This window comes from Carcharhinus amblyrhynchos, chromosome 14, assembly GCF_965287045.1.
Source record: "Carcharhinus amblyrhynchos chromosome 14, sCarAmb.v2.hapA, whole genome shotgun sequence".
Lineage (NCBI taxonomy): Eukaryota > Metazoa > Chordata > Chondrichthyes > Carcharhiniformes > Carcharhinidae > Carcharhinus > Carcharhinus amblyrhynchos.
Genome location: NC_137337.1, coordinates 15,982,831 through 15,999,104, shown reverse-complemented (window position 1 = coordinate 15,999,104; position 16,274 = coordinate 15,982,831). Strand labels below are relative to the sequence as shown.

Below are 16,274 nucleotides of genomic sequence, written 5' to 3'. Positions count from 1 at the left end.
TTTAGTTTGGCTTTTATGTGCATTGAAAAAGTGTATCCATCTCTTAATGAGGTTTTTTTTTTCAAATCATTGCTCCCTGCTAATCCTGTGCTCCCTCATTTCCATTCATGCTGTCTGAGATTATCTTGTCCATAACATGCACTTTCTCAACCTTGTACTTTTAACTCTCTTAGGTATATTTAGTTGATTATGGCCTTGCATATCGATACTGTCCAGAAGGAGTGCACAAAGAATACAAGGAAGATCCAAAACGTTGCCATGATGGGACCCTCGAGTTTACAAGTACTGATGCACATAAAGGAGCAGGTATATATTTAATCATTTTTAGACAATCTTTCTTTCCGGTTATACACAAGCATATGCTAAGCTACTTGTACTGCTCTGGTTACAATGCTTTTTTTAAGTTAACAATGGAACTGTTTTGGTATGGTCCGCATTCAAATAACCAATATTTTCTCTGTAAAAGTCATGATCTCTTAGTTTCCTAAATTTCGGTGATCAGTTTTAATATTGGTCAATTTACAGAGGGTCGTCTAATGTCATAAATTTTGAGCTCTGCCACAGTCTGGGCTTCATTTCTGTTTTCCTGCCCCCTTGGGTGTCATTTTCAACCGGTCAGCTGATGGTAGTCAGTTCTACCTTAATACTATCTCTCTCTGCCTCTCCGCTGTTTCTCAATTGTCAGATTGCTTTGTTTCCCTTCCTGCACTGGAGGAATCAGCATCTCTCCAAATCAAGTATTGGGATTGCTGAAGCCATTGTTTTCTTTTTGTTTCCACTACAAAGCTCGCTCCCTAGATACCGATTCTATCCCTGCCTCTGTCAACTGCCTGAAACTGATGGTGACTTGGTGTGAAATTTGATCTCACGATGGCAGAACAGTGGTTAACGCTGCTGCCTCACAGCACCAAGACCTGGGTTTGATTCTGGCCTTGGGTAGAAAAGCAAATAAAATTTAGTGCAAGTGGGCCGGAATATAAAAGTAGTGAAGACTATAGGACCTTGGCAAGACCATTTCTGGAATATTGCATATCATTTTGGTCTCCTTATTTGAAAAAGATATAATTACATTAGAAGCAGTTCAGAGAAGATTTACTTGACTCACCTGGGATAAAGGGCATCTGATGAAAAATGGTTCAACATGTTGGACCTATACCCATTGGAGTTTAGAAGCATGAGAGGTTATTTTATTGAAACATAGAAGATCCTAAGGGGATTTGATTTGATAGGTGTTTCTACTTGTGGTGGTCGATCAGAAGTCTTTTGTCTGACATGGAAGTGAGAAGAAATGTTTCCTCTCGAAGGATCGTTATGTGGAATTCTCCTTCCCAAAAAGCAGTGGAGGCTGAGTCACTGAATTTATTCAACGCAAAAATGGACTGGGTGGAGAAGATGACGAGAATAAGGAGTGGTGTATTACTTAGGATAAATTAAACACAATTTCCCAATGTCGACTCTGCCTGATCAAATTGAGTTTCTAAATATCCTTCTATAGCCACCATAATAATGGATTTTAGCAATTTCCCTATGATGGATGTTAGGTTAACTGATCTGTAGTTTCCTGCTTTCTGTCTCCCTTGTTTCTTGCATAAAGGTGTTAGATGAGCTATTTTCCAATGTATTGGAACACTTGCAGAATCTAAGCACTCTTGGAGGTTGTAACCAATGCATCTACTTTCTCTGCAGTTACTACATGTAAGTGGCAGACCATTTGGTCCTGGGGACTTGTCCAACATTAGGTCTAATAGTTTTTCTAACACCTTTTCCCAATTAGTGGTTGTTTTAAGTTCCTCCCATTAATCTCTTGATTTTCAAATATCTTTGAGAAATTTTCTAAATCTACAGCGAAGACTAACCTGTTCAATGCCATAGTAAGCCATTCCTTAGTTTTCCATTATCAGTTCCCCAGAGACACACTCTAGAGGACCAATAGGAGCTTTAGTTACTGCTTCCCTATTTAAATACTTGTAAACCACTCAACTGTGTGTTATTACTAGCTTGTTTTCTCTTGTACTCATCGTTCACCCTCTATTTTTAGTCATTACTTGTTCTTATGATTTGACCAATCCAATCACTAATCTTTAAAGATTTGTACACTCTTTCTTTTAATATATTCCTCAACTACATATTCATAAATGATGAATTCCCCCTGAGTCAGTCTTTCTCACTGGGATCAATCTTTCCTAAGAGTTGTTAAATATCTTCAAAAATCTGCCACTGCATCTCTACTGTTTTACCATTTAATCTAGTTTCTCAATTTGCTTTACCTAGATCTGCTTTCATACTCATAATTGCCTCTAGTCAGGTTTAAAACACTAATCTTAGTCTCACTTCTCCCCTTCAAACTGAACATGTGATTCTTTCATGTTATGATCACTGTCACCTGAAAGTTCCTTTAATGTGGGGTTATTGATTAATCCTGTCTTGTTGCTCATTACCAGGTCCAGAATAGCCTGCTCCCTGATTGGCTATACGACATACTGCTCGTAGAAATGATCCGAAATATGCTCTATGAACTCGTGTTTTAGGCTAGCATTGCCAGTTTAATTTGTTCAATCTTCGTGTAGATTAAAGTCATCTATAATTACTGTAGTACCTTTCTTACAAGCCCCAGTTATCTCCCCTTGTTTAGTCTGTCCTACCATGTAACTACTATTGTGGTTTTTAACCGGCTATTTGCAGATGTGACCTCTTGCCTTTATTATTTCTTCTCTCTACCCAGGCTGATCTTGCTGTTTTAAACCAAGGTCATTTCTTACTATTATATCAATGATGTTATTAATTGAACTTACCATCATCTTTTCCTAGCTGCCTGTCTTTTTATCTGATATAAATATTGAATACCCTTCAATATTTATGTCCCAGCCTTGATCACTGATCTCTGTCCCTTCTCATGCATCTCTAAGCGCTCGCCTCTCTCTCCCCCCTTGTGCCTCTTTTAACTCTTGCTGCCCTCTCCCTCTCGTGTCTCTCTGAGCACATGTCTCTCACCCCTCTTGTGCCCCACTTTGGCCTGTCGTAAGCCATCCCTGCTTTCTCCCCTCTTGAGATGTGATTGGAATGGAGTGGAGCATTTGATGTAGAGAGGCTGGATAGGCTTGAGTTGTTTTCTTTAGAGAAGACTGGGGGGGGCGGGGGGGCATGACTGAGGTGTTTATGTTTGAGGGATATGGACAGTGTGGCTAGGAAGTAGCTATTCCCCTTAGTTGAAGGGTAAAGAAAGAGGAGGCCTAATGTTAAGGTGAGGGACAAGAGATACAGGAGAGATCGAAAGAAACTTTTCACTCAGAAGATGATGGGAGTCTGGAGTGCATTGCCTGGGAAGGTAGTCGAGGCAGGAAACCTCTCAATCTTTAAAAAGTGCATGGATGAGCACTTCAGATGCCATAACTTTCAAGGCTATGGGCCAGGTGCTGTTAAGTGGGATTAGTGTAGATTTAGTGTAGTTTTGTTGGTACGGACTGGATAGGTTAAGGATTTCTGTACTACATGACTCTCTCCCTTTTTAAGCTCTTGCTGCTCTCCACTTCCTCTAAACTCTCTCCACTCTCCCCTCTTGTGCCTCTCGGCTTTTGCCATTCTTTTGTCTCGTGCCTCTTTAACACAATAGGAAAAGGAGGAAGAAATCCATAACAACTAGAACCTATTTCTGAAGTCTGCATATGACTCGAAGCACTGACACATTCATATATTTTAAATCATGCAAATGAAGGCTATCATTTTCTTGCATCTCCCCTTTTGTCTTTTGCACAATATATAGTTTAAAGATTTGCATTTACAAGGTACTGCTCTGCATGTTTGTGAATCCCAGCTGAATTGCTAAAAGGTTAGGTTGGATAAAGGAGCCTTAAGCCAGTTTCTTCATAATTGATCTGGTCTTTGTTTTTAAATCAAAAATTAAGGGATCAAATTTGAACGATACATTCCATGACAACCTTGAAAGCATTTGTCAAGCTGTTGAGGTTTGTTTCCAATTTATTTGATATTTTGATGCATTATTTGGCCTTGTTGCAAAGCCAGATCAGAAAGCAGGAGTGCCCCTTTATTTAGATGAATAAACTAGATACATTTTGTTTTTGTCTTGAGTATCTCATCTTGCTGAATTATTTTTCATTTATATTGGCAAATTTCTTTGGGTTCATAAGGGACGCTGGCTGCTTTTGGAACAGAGTCTAGCTGTGAACATGAGAAAAAGTGTTAGGAAAAAGTCCCAACTGTAACATCCTGTTAATCCTAAAATTGGCTGCCATGTGTTCTCTGATTTTGGCTTGTTTTGGCCTGGACAAGACTGGAATTATGGCTGTTTGCCCTGGACAAGATATGATTTTTAATGTCCACATTGCTTGTTATACACCAGTTTTAGATCCATGAAAAGTACTGGGGTTATTATATTTGGTTGGTTTGCTTTATATTTATCTGTCCTTGCTATCAGTTCTATTCAAATTCACTATTCTTCAATCCTGATTTCTAAAAAACTATCCTTGAGACAAATATGTTTTTATCAATTTAAAGCAGCCTCCTGTTGTAATTTTGCATTCAGTACAATTTTTAGAGCACTTATCAGATAGAGAAAATGAAATGAAACTGCAGTTAATTTGTTAAATTGGATGAATTGTCAATAGCATATTGGGATTGCTAAATGTAACAAATTGATGGTGTTTTATTTGGACCTGGAGTATTTGTTGTAGAATTGTGCATACACTGGACTGAATAGGAAATATTAAAATTGATTGCTTGGATCAGGTGTGCATTTATCTCGAGTCGACTAGTTGAATAATTTGTAATGTGCAGTGTGAATTGCACAGAGAGAGTAAATGGCACTTTAATGAATATAGTCAGCTGTTAGAATGACCTTCCACCAGAGCCTGAGTGACCCTTAACTAACTTGTCATTTATCTCTGGATAATCTCATTCACATGACATTCTGCTTATTAATAATTGGCCTATTGCTACATCTTGGTAGCAGTCTTTAACATTATCATGCAAGGTTTGATTCTCGTCATTAGTGAGAAAGTTAACTAAACACTTTATCACATTAAACTATAACCTTTATTTTATACTGAGCAGACACAAATTACCCATGTCTTTATATGACTGGAAAATTTATTTTGGTCACCTTAACTGTGTGGCTAATGAAGCATTCTTTTTATGCTTTTGTGTGTTTTGTAAAATATTATTTTGAATATATTGCAAATCCTAGCAAATTAAGTGCTATTTTTCTTTTCATAAACTCAACTTATTGCGTTTTCTTCCTGTTCATTTTGTGGTGTCAATGCATTCTCCCACAGAGTTACATCTGCTGTATTTCCATTCAGCGGCCTCCTGATTAATTTAAAGAACAATTTCATATTTTCAAATTGACCAATGGCCTGTTAAGTATTGAGGCTGATTAAGAAGCACCGTAGACTACTATAATAAAAATTCAAATCACTTTTTAGAAGAAAAATGATCAGGATGAAATTGATTTCAAGTCATTCAGATTATTTCTAAAATGGGCCTCAGTGAAGAACTGAGCAATGATGCAACTTGAAGCAACCTCATTCCTTTCTTTTGAGCTTACTGTTAGATTGGTTTCATAGCAACCAGGAGGCAACTCTCAAAGTGGTTGACCTCTTACCAGCTAATTAACTTGGGCTGAGAATTTTTACCCAAGGTGTTAAAATGGTGCTTGGATGTTAATTTTGGTGCTGGATTAAATAGCCACTCAGCCAAATGGCAAAAGTTGTAAATCTTTAGTATGCATTTTTATACTTTGTGATTAAGTATGTTACGCATTTTTAAAGATTATGCTTCTACTATAATTTGAACATAATTTTGCCCTCGCATCCCACCCCCTGTATGTTCTAAACCATAATCAGGTATATAAGAATTAAAAACTCAACCGCTTCCTGACCCAAAGCAAGTATATCTGATCTCCAATTAGTGTCACATGATACCACTAGCTGTTGTACGTTTCTGCACTCTTCCACAGTTGTATATCTGAATGCCCTTAATAAGCAAGTCTCTGAGCTCCAAGGGAACCCTACACTTTCTGAAACTATATTTTCAGATAACGTGCAAGTTGCAACCCTGCTGGAGGAGTCATTACCCTTGATGTCTGCTCGATGTCTAGCAAGATTTTTAATACTTTGAATTTGCAAGGACATGTCTGTTTTTATGATGGTCCAAATTGTTTTTTTGTTAAATTAGTAAGCAGTTAGTAATTAGTTGTTTGTGAGCAGCTGCAGTGTGCTCCATCTTTGCTAATCTGACGACGGAACCAGTAATTTAAAACCTACGAGTACTTCTTATTAAATGAAGCATTTTGTTTGAAATGACTTTTATATTAATCCAGTAATTCAATGAGCTGGGAAAACTGGCATTTCTGAACCTCTGTCCATACAAGACCAATTTGAGGTGTTATTTTATCATAGCCTGTTTTCCCAGGAGAACCATGTACGAGTTTCGCAGTATTGAGCGTAGTTGGAGTTATCTGGGCCTGCTCTGGATTTCAAACCCAGTGAATTGGTTGCGCCCATATACACACACACACACACACATGATGTTATAACTTGATGATGACTATAAAAGCAGCCAACTAGCTGTTGAAAAAGCTTCCACCAAAGAGGTCAGGCTGTACAGACTCCACCCATTTGATAGCAGCTCTTGGGAGACTCAGCAAAGATTCATTTTCTACTGACATCACTGTTAGAAAACTCTCCCTCTTCATATTGTTGGCAACTGATGACAATATATGGCAAAGTCAAAGTGGCTTTTGTATGAGGGCCTAGTGGGTTTCTCAAAGTTATTTTGCTGTTAAATGACTAATAACTTCTTCGCTGCTGCTATCAGACTTTTGAATGAACTTACCTCGCGCTAAGTTGATCTTTCTCTACACCCTAGCTATGACTAACACTACATTCTTCACTCACTCCTTTCCTTCTCTATTAACGGTGTGCTTTGTCTGTATAGCGCACAAGAAACAATACTTTTCACTGTATACTAACACACGTGACAAATCAAATAAAAAAAAGATATAATATGCCCCAATAGTATACATTTTTATACTTTGTGATTAAGTATGGTTACAGCATTGTACTATATTGCTAAAGATTATGCTTCTATCATAACTTGAACATTGTCCTCATATCCTGCCCCTTACTGCTGTAAATCAGAAGATCTATAAACATTCTCACCACTACCTGTTCCAACACAACAATATCTGACCTCCAATTAGCATCGCATATTAGCAAAGCTCACACCTGTGACTTGCAATGACAATTTACAGCATCAATTGCACTATTGCACAGCAGCAGGTTTTAAGACCACTCCACCAGTCCCTCCCCAGTTAACTTTTAATGTAGGTTAATTGAACTGTTAGCTTCTTTGTATTTAAATGCTAATACTGTTTCAGGTGAGCTGCTGAATGATCAGCATCCTTGTTCTCTGAAGGGATGTTGATTTTTTTTGTTCAAATGAATTGGAAAGGTTTTTCCTTATTATTTCATCTCTACCAAATATACATTTTATGTTATTGACGATGTATTCCACCTTCAGCTGCTTCTAGACGTGGTGACTTGGAAATCTTGGGGTATTGCATGTTGCAGTGGCTCAGTGGGAAACTTCCCTGGGAGGACAATCTAAAGGATGCCAACTATGTCAGAGATGAAAAACTCAAGTAAGAAACTGGATTTATGCCATGTTGAACTTAATTATATAGTACTGAAGAAGCTTTAGCTTTCCCTTTTCTTTCCAAATCTGATGGACCTGCTTTCTCTTTTGCTGTCCCTTACTTGGTTAGCAAGTTGTTTAGTTAAACTGCCTGTTATTGGCCTGAACACCTGGAGAACTCTAATGTTCTTGTATACAGTAGAATATTTTGCCTCCACCTAAGCAAACAGGATGTTGATGGCATCTCTCACAGTTGAACAAATTCTCAGTACTGTTATGAAGTGTTAGCAGAGGTTATGTCTTCAAGGCTCCGAAGTGACATTTGAACATAAAACTTTAATGCAAGAGTACAGAACTGAGCCAGGGCTGATGACCTCGAGAGAGAATCAAGTAATAATGATGAATTAATTCAAGACATTAGACCACCAATAGTGTATGTATAATTTGAGTGCCTTTTTGAAAAAGAAACATTAATATTGTTCACCACAGATTTAGCAGGCTGACGCCAGGGATGAGAAAACTGCAATATTGAGATGGAACGTGAAGTAGAGAGAGTTAAGTATTTCTTTACATAGTGTTTGAAGCATGGGCTGCTCTGCCACATGAAGTGGCTGAGACGCAAAACACTCGATTGAAAGGAAAATTGGAGGAATTTTTGAAATAGAGCAAGAGGTTCTGTGAATGGATGTAAAAATGTCTTTATTCTTAGACTGTTGTGGCTAAGGACCAGCCCAAACCACTTCTGGTGTTCATCTTTTTATGCATCTCCCTACCATCAAAATCCTCTTGATAGCACTTATCCCCATCTGTTGTTTCTTTCTCCCCATGTTGTTCTATAACTGTGAAGCTCCTGAGGACAGTTTGCTTTGTTGATGAGACTGTGATCCATTTGATTTGCAATAAAGTGATGTCCCTTGAACTGGTTGCCAATTGGATAGAACACTGACTTCAAATTCAAATGGAATTCAAACTTATTATAATGAGTGACTAGTCAAAGTTGCCACACACGTGTACCTTGAATGTAAAGATTACCATGATGTGGCATTAGTAGCCGGGAATGATAAATAATTAAATGGGTACTATTGCTCCTTTGCCATCTTATAAAGCTTGAATGCTGAAAGATTATTTTCAGATTCCCAAAGTCAAGCCTAACAAATTTGTTTATTGGGGATGCAAGTGACGATCTGCAATACAATTTAATTCCTGAATTGGTATTTTGAACCTAATATTCTTACTATGTAGAAAAGTCTACAGTATGAAAATAAGCTTAAATCTTTACTAAAGTTTTTGTTTTCTATACTAGATACAGAAGCAACATTCAAGGTTTGATGGATAAATGCTTTCCTTGCAAGAATAAGCCAGGTGAGAAATTACAAATTGCTGTTTAGAATTACCTGGTTAAAGAAGGGATTGGGTAGGTGCTCAGGATGGAATTGGTGACTGCCTCAGCTCAGTAAGTAGATCAGCTATTTTTCAGTAAAGCGTGTTCCAGGTCCTATTTCCAGTCCAGTTGTACTTCCATTAAACTGGGATAAGGTTTTGATGGTTGAACCAACAATGTTTGTAAGAGCTATTTGGTGCACTGCATATAATTTTTGACGATTGGTTTTCTCGAGGACAACTTTCTGAACTTGACTTGTTAACCATGCTGCTGAATTTGTTTTCAGCAACATCAAGCATTTGCCAGCTCTTGTGAGGAAAATAAAGCGCCCAAAATGTCGCCATATCACAGTATTTAGGCAGGTGGAGTAAAATTGAGCATCATAGCTTGTTTTGGTGGAATTTGGACTCAAGACACTGAAATCAATTAAAGCAACCTTGCTTGGGATCCAAGAAGTTGGCTTTCGGACTAAACTCATTGGAATTCAGAAGAATGAGGGGAGATCTTAGAGAAACATATAAGATTATGAAGGGAGTAGACAAGATAGGGGCAGGATAGTAGTTGGAAGACAAGAAGTAGGGCGCATGGCCTCAAAATGAGGGGGAGCAGATGTAGCACTGAGTTGTGGAGGAACTTCTTCACCCAAAGGGTTGTAAATCTGTGGAATTCCCTGCCCAGTGAAGCAGTTGAGGCTACCTCATTGAATATTTTTAAGACAAGGATAGATATATTTTTAAACAGTAAAGGAATCTAGAGTTATGGTGAGTGAGTGGGTAAGTGGAGCTGAGTCCACAAGAAGATCAGCCATGATCTTATTGAATGGCAGAGCAGGCTTGAGGGGTCAGATAACCCACTCCTGCTCCAAGTTCTTATGCTTTTAGGTTGAGTCTGGGACTTTCCTGAATCCTGATCTATATGCCTTAATGCTACATCAGATTTTCTTGCAAATCTTTGAGTGTTTAATATTGCTGGCCCTTCCTTTTCACTTTTTATTTCGAATGACTGTCCTCTGTTTGTTGTGATGTACTTGATGGCAGTGCAACCTTTCTGTGGTTGCTATGTTGGGGTAGTCTGTCAATGTATGCTGCCCCTGATAGCTAGTTACAAAATTCTACCACTGTTTGTATATTAATTTGATTAATTGTGTTCTAACTGGGTTAGAAGTAGTTCAGAGAAGGTTCATTCAACTGATACTGGTTTAACTTATGAGGAAATGTTGGACAGGCTGGGTCTGTATCCATTGGAGTTGAGAAGACTGAAAGGTGATCTTACTGAAGCATATAGGATCCAGAGGGGAATTGGCAGGTTGATGTCCCTTGTGGGAAATACTGGAAATGTGGGATGCAGATTTTTAAAATTATATTTTTAAAATTCAATTTTTGTTGAATCTGTTTCCATTTTGCATGAAAAAAGCAATAAACTCTCAAAGCTTGGTACAGTACAGCCAGATCATCTCCAAACAAATACAAGTAGAGAGAGAAAAAAATTACCAACAATGTTGGTTCAGATTATTCATTGTATTCTGCACCTTCCACTATACAAAGATGGAAGGATGTATATAGAAGGATGGGGGGAATAACAGGATGCAGCCACATTTGACCCAGATGTGCACAGCCAAGCTCTCGAGACAACAGTGACAGAGTTGCAGAATTTATGGAATACCTTGGAGGAGTTAACTAGATAAGATGGAGCCTAGAACTTTAAGATTAAAATCCCAAACTTTACAGAATGTATCCGATTTAGCTCAAAGTAAACAAGTCAAAAATCCCATTGGCCTACATTCCAGAATGATTTTATGTTAATGCCAAATTGAAGGAGGCATGTCACTAATCCACGAGCTAAGGATATTCTTAGAATCATAAAAGGGCTACAGTGCCCATCGAGCTTTCACCAACAACAATCGCAGCCAGGCCCTATGTCTGTAACCCTACGTATTTATCCTGCTAATCCCCCTGACACTAAGGAGCAATTTAGCATGGCCAATCCACCTAACCTACACATCTTTTGGACTGTAGAAGGAAGCCCACACAGACATTGAGAAAATGTGCAAACTCCACACAGACGTGACCAGAGGCTGGAATTGAGCCCAGGTCCCTGGCGCTGAGAGGCAGCAGTGTTAATCATTGTGCCACCGTGCTGCCCTTCCATGCTGCTAAACATTAGAATGTTGTACAGCCTTTTCACGTTTGCATTACTGATGTTTTTGTCTGACAGATGCAAGGGATCTAAGGCCATATCAGAAATCCTGTAAGCCTCTTTAAGAACATTCAACCATTAGGCCTTAATTTTGATACAAAACCAAACCAATGCAGATAATCCCCCTCATCCACCTTGCACTTCTGGCACAAAGAGGATACGGTGGGGCTGAACCTGTACCACAAGCTCGAAGTAATGGCCAGATGGTGCAATATCTTAAGTTGAGTTTCTTTTGTAGACTTTTCTATTACAAACTGAAATTTTATCGACACGTTGCCAAATATAACCCATGCCTCCTTGTCAGTATTTACTGTGAGGTCTTACCCCCCCCCCCCCCCCCCCCCCAAAAGCCGGCCCATGTCCAATGTAATATCATCAGATTTAGAGCATAGCAAGTTGTAAAATTTGGTAACTAAATACCGAAAGAAAGGATTAAAAAACAAGCAACATCAAAGCTTCCAGAAACGTTACAATTCCTGCACTCGCACCATATGATATTCCCTCCACTCCGTTTTTAAAAATAAAGGGTTTCCCGTTTGAGGTAGAAATGAGGGGAACATTTTTTCATTGGTCGTGAATTTGGGACTCTGGACGGTGATGAAGGCTGGGTCATTGAATATTTTTATGCCAGAGGTCGATAGAACTCTTGACTAACAAACAAGTTAAAGGTCAACAGAGATTGGCAGTATGTGGATTTGACGCCCCAGTCAAATCAGCAATTATCACATTGAATGGTGGAGAAGGTTCAAGGTGCTTGAATGGCCTACTCCTGTTCCTAGTTTGTATGTTCGTATGCCTACTGGAGGTGTGGCTTTGACTTCTGAGCAAAATTGGAAGAGAAAGGTGAACTTCTGTGATATATTTAGTTGGACACTGAACCATTGTTCTAAAGTGACTTAAATATTTTATTTCTTTAATGCAGTTGAGTTGTCAAAATATTTTGAAGACGTGTTATCACTGGCTTACAAAGACCGACCCCAGTACCAGAGACTGAGAGACATCCTCAAGGAAGGACTTAAATCCATAGGCTGTATAGATGATGGTGTTTTGGTTTCAGGAGCATCTTCCAATGGTGACGCCCCAACAACATCCAAACAACAGGTACAACTTGCATTTATAATGTCCCTGCCCCAAACTTCCACGGGGACAGTAGTGTGCCTTTCAAATATCGAAGTAATAGTTATCAGTAAAAGTGGTTTCACATTCCAAAGTACTTCTGCCTGAATTGAAGAGATGTGTCTAAAGAATATGTCGGAAAAATCAATTTTCTTTTGTCAGCGCTGACTATAGGGGTTTTTCGGATATATTGAACGTTACGAATACAGGTGGATAGAAATTGACTTGCCAGTGTGTGCACAGTTAAGAAGTCTGTCAACATCAGGTTAAAGTCCAACAGGTTTATTTGGAATCACGAGCTTTCAGAGTGCTGCTCCTCCATCAGGTGTTGTGAAACTTCTTACTGTGCCCACCCCAGTCTGATGCTGGCATCTTCACATCTTGGTTTCCAGTGTGTGATAAAGGGCCATAGATACAAGAATGAACACACAAAATTTATAGAGTGAGGAGAAACCACTTCATGTAGAGCTTTAAGACTTGAATTTACTTCGAAGATCAGTGGTTGCGGCTGAAATTAGCTCAGCGCTCGAGATCAAGTCGAGTAGTTGTTTGAAGGAAAACAGGTCAAGGAGATCTGAAAACAGTCTGGCTGCAAAAAATGGCCACTGCTAGTGGTGTTCTCTCCACTTGAACATTTTAAATTGGAATTCTTTAATTGGTTCCCCTTGACACAGTGGAACACTTGAAAGTGAGTGCAACTTTCCTTGTTTCTAAAGTTTTTTGTAAATTCTAATTTGAGTTCCAGCTTGCTGCACTGTGAATCCAGTGCCTTATTTGAAATTAGTCCTGTTAAAGTGATTTGAAGGAAAGGTAGGCTGATGGAACATGGTTAATTTGCTGCTAATTAAATTGTACTAGCAGTAATTCTGCATTTGGGGCTTCTGGAATAAACAAAACCCATCAAAAGGCTACTTTTATTTCTAAAGCTCTAAAGTAACAATGTTTATAGGAAAGAGTGAGAGCCAAATTGCTTTTGTTTTGAAGAGTAAAAGAACATTGGCCACTACAAACAAGTTATTAGACTTTTTAAGCATGGAGGTAGAAAAGTACAATTACTCTGGTGAGCACAGTCTGTTCCCAATATGTATGTAACTATCCAACGTTGTGAACTGCTAGTTGTTAAGCTTGATTCTCTTTGATGAAACTACAAATTTGTATAATGTACAGGTACATTGCAAATCATTTTATTGAATTAATACATTTCTCCAGTTCATTTTTTTTAAAGGTGAAAGATGGGTCTGAATTCTGTCTTTGTAAATTGGAATATTTCAAGATGACTGCAAATGTGTAACCGTAACATTTCTAACATGTATTGAAGTTGTTCAGCCAAGCTTTGCCCTTGGTTCTCTCAGGTGGATGTAAGAAAAAATCCCGCAGCATTGAATCATAGAATGCCTACAGTTTAGAGCCGACCATTTGACCCATCGAGTCTGCACTGACAACAATCTCACCCTATCCCCATACCCTCCATATTTATCCTAGCTAGTCCTCTGACACTAAGGGCAATTTAGCATGGCCAATCAACGTAACCTGCAGATCTTTGGACTGTGGGAGGAAACCGGACCACCCAGAAGAAACCCACGTAAGTAGAGGGAGAACATGCAAACTCCGTACAGACAGTGACCCAACCCAGCTTCCTGGCGCTGTGAGGATAACCACTGTGCCACCACCTCTTTTGAAGAAAAATAGTTGAGTGTTCGAGCTGATATTATCCCATTAACCACCATCGCTAAAAGAAATTGTCTGGTTATTATCCCATTGCTGTTTGAGTGCTTGCTTGGTGTAATTTGAATGCTGCATTTCCTATTTGCAACCATGGCGACACTTCAAAATACTGCATTGTTCTGAAGTCATGAAAACATTATAAAAAGTTTAGTGCATAGCAGAAAATAACAGATATGATTTTTGAGGACATTTTGAAGTATTTTCTCTCTCTTGAGTTTTGTACCTCCTGCCTATCTGTGCTTTCCTTTTGCCAAAATGCAATTTCAGGAAATTTAGGAAATAAAAATGAACTCCTCTTGTACTTGGTAACCAGCTCTGGACACTTCCAGTTCAGCTTATCTGTCTTGCTGAAGTGTAGTGTTGTATTCTTGAAGAAATATCTAATTAGCAAAGGGAAGAAATAGGAAGAGTGAATTTTCCCAAAGGTTGCATGTGTCCGAAAACCATGTTTTTCCAATTTTCCCCAGTCTTCCACATTTAAGTGAAATACAGTTATATTATAAAATATTGGGCTAATGCACTGCTGATGTTTAATGTAAAGGAACAAGTTTGATTTGCTGGTAGTGCTGATACAGTTGATGCTTGCATCTGATGTGGATTTATTTTACTGTCTGTATTCTAAAGCCAGAAGAGAAGATGGTGCAAGTGTTCGGATGATTAGTCCCAAATAAATTGGGTGAGGAATAGAAGGGAATGCTTGCTGGCCAAAGGCAATTGGCCCATTCAGATTGAAGCCATTTAAATAATTGATAAAGATCAACTAAGAACAGACACTTCAGAGGTTGTCATTTAAGCTACAGCAGATTCTGCAGCATGTGTCAGAATGAATGAGGCAGCTGGCTATTACAGATGGATAACTGCCCAGACCAGTTCCGTCAGCATATGTGTCAAGCATACAAGTGCTCCTTTGATGCGCCCACTAGACAGTAACTTGCATTTAGGTTTTTAAAAGGTTGTAGTTCCTTGTGTGACTATTTTGCATCGACCAGTTTGGCACTGGTGACATTGATTCTGGGAATTGTGTGATGGATAACATCAAGTTGTAGCAACCATTCTAACTCGTCTAATTGGGGAAAACCAGGTTCCACGTTTCTGTAATTTTGTGCATAAAGTTCACCTCACCTTTGCCAGTGAAATTTCTAATTACTTAAAGTAGATGTAAAGGTGCAGACTCTCACTGGAAAAAAAAAAGGAGTATTAGAAGAGCTTCATCAAGTGCTTGGTCCAAAAATTGTTGTTTTAAGAATTTTAGGGGATGAGAGGGAGATGGTGAGGTTTAGGAAAGAAATTCTAGTGTTGTCAATGGTGGGACAAAGGAATGCAGAATGTACTAAAAGGTTAGCCAAATAAGCGCACAAATCTTGAGCTGGAGGTAGGGGCTTATTAGGATAGAGAGAGTGTGAGGTGGGTAGGGGCATTAGGCTAGGAAAGACATTTATACACAAGGATAAGGATCATAAATTTGACAGGAGGGGGTACCAGGAGCTTGTATGGATTGTTAAGGATAGAGATTAGTGAGTGAGCAGGTCTTGCTGGGCAATAGAGTTACAGATGAGTTGGAGAATGGTAGGCCAACCAAAAAGCACTGGAGTAGTTGAGTTGTCAAAATTTCAGTTGAGGGTGAGCTGATGTGAGAAACTGTTGATTATAAAAAATAAAATATTCATTGTTGCTCTAACCATTCATTTTTCTTGCTGTACACACAGCAGCCAGTTTTCAAGGGCATTCAGTACACGAATGACCAGACAACCTGTTTTTGATGGTGCTTGAGGGAGGAATGCTGAGGAACCAATGCTGGAGCTTGAACTGCAACCTTCTGACTTAGACAAGTATGCTGCCAATTGAGCCTAGCTGATGCTTTATTGGCATGTATATTACACTACTGCAAAAACACAAACTTTAGACAGTTAGTGGGATAGGTAAGATATGGTGGGAATGAAAATATTTTTGACACTGAGCATAACATTTCTTAACAGCCCATATGAACTGGACAATAGATGTCCTTAAATGTTGCAAAATTTTTTTTGGTCATAAGTTGCCCTTTAAAGTAATTTATAGTATTGAAGAGCTGTATGATGTTTGAGACAGAAGGTGCTATATAATTGCCTTTCTCGGTGTCCCTAATCAAATGAGGGGGAAAAAAATCCAAAATTCCCATTCCTGAAAGCTTTCCGGTGACTCCTGCTGGAAAGTATGCATGTAGGCA

General features: G+C 38.8%; 1 protein-coding gene across 2 annotated transcripts in view; it reads left to right on the top strand.

The window, feature by feature from the left end:
• Positions 1 to 16,274, top strand: part of vrk1 (VRK serine/threonine kinase 1) — a 53,423-nt gene that overhangs the window by 25,614 nt on the left and 11,535 nt on the right. For both annotated transcript variants that reach the window (XM_080202335.1, XM_080202336.1), the window contains exons 9-12: positions 174 to 306; positions 7,537 to 7,657; positions 8,954 to 9,012; positions 12,150 to 12,328. In XM_080202335.1, coding sequence (XP_080058461.1) covers positions 174 to 306; positions 7,537 to 7,657; positions 8,954 to 9,012; positions 12,150 to 12,328 — 492 coding nt within the window. The remainder of the gene's footprint in view (positions 1 to 173; positions 307 to 7,536; positions 7,658 to 8,953; positions 9,013 to 12,149; positions 12,329 to 16,274) is intronic.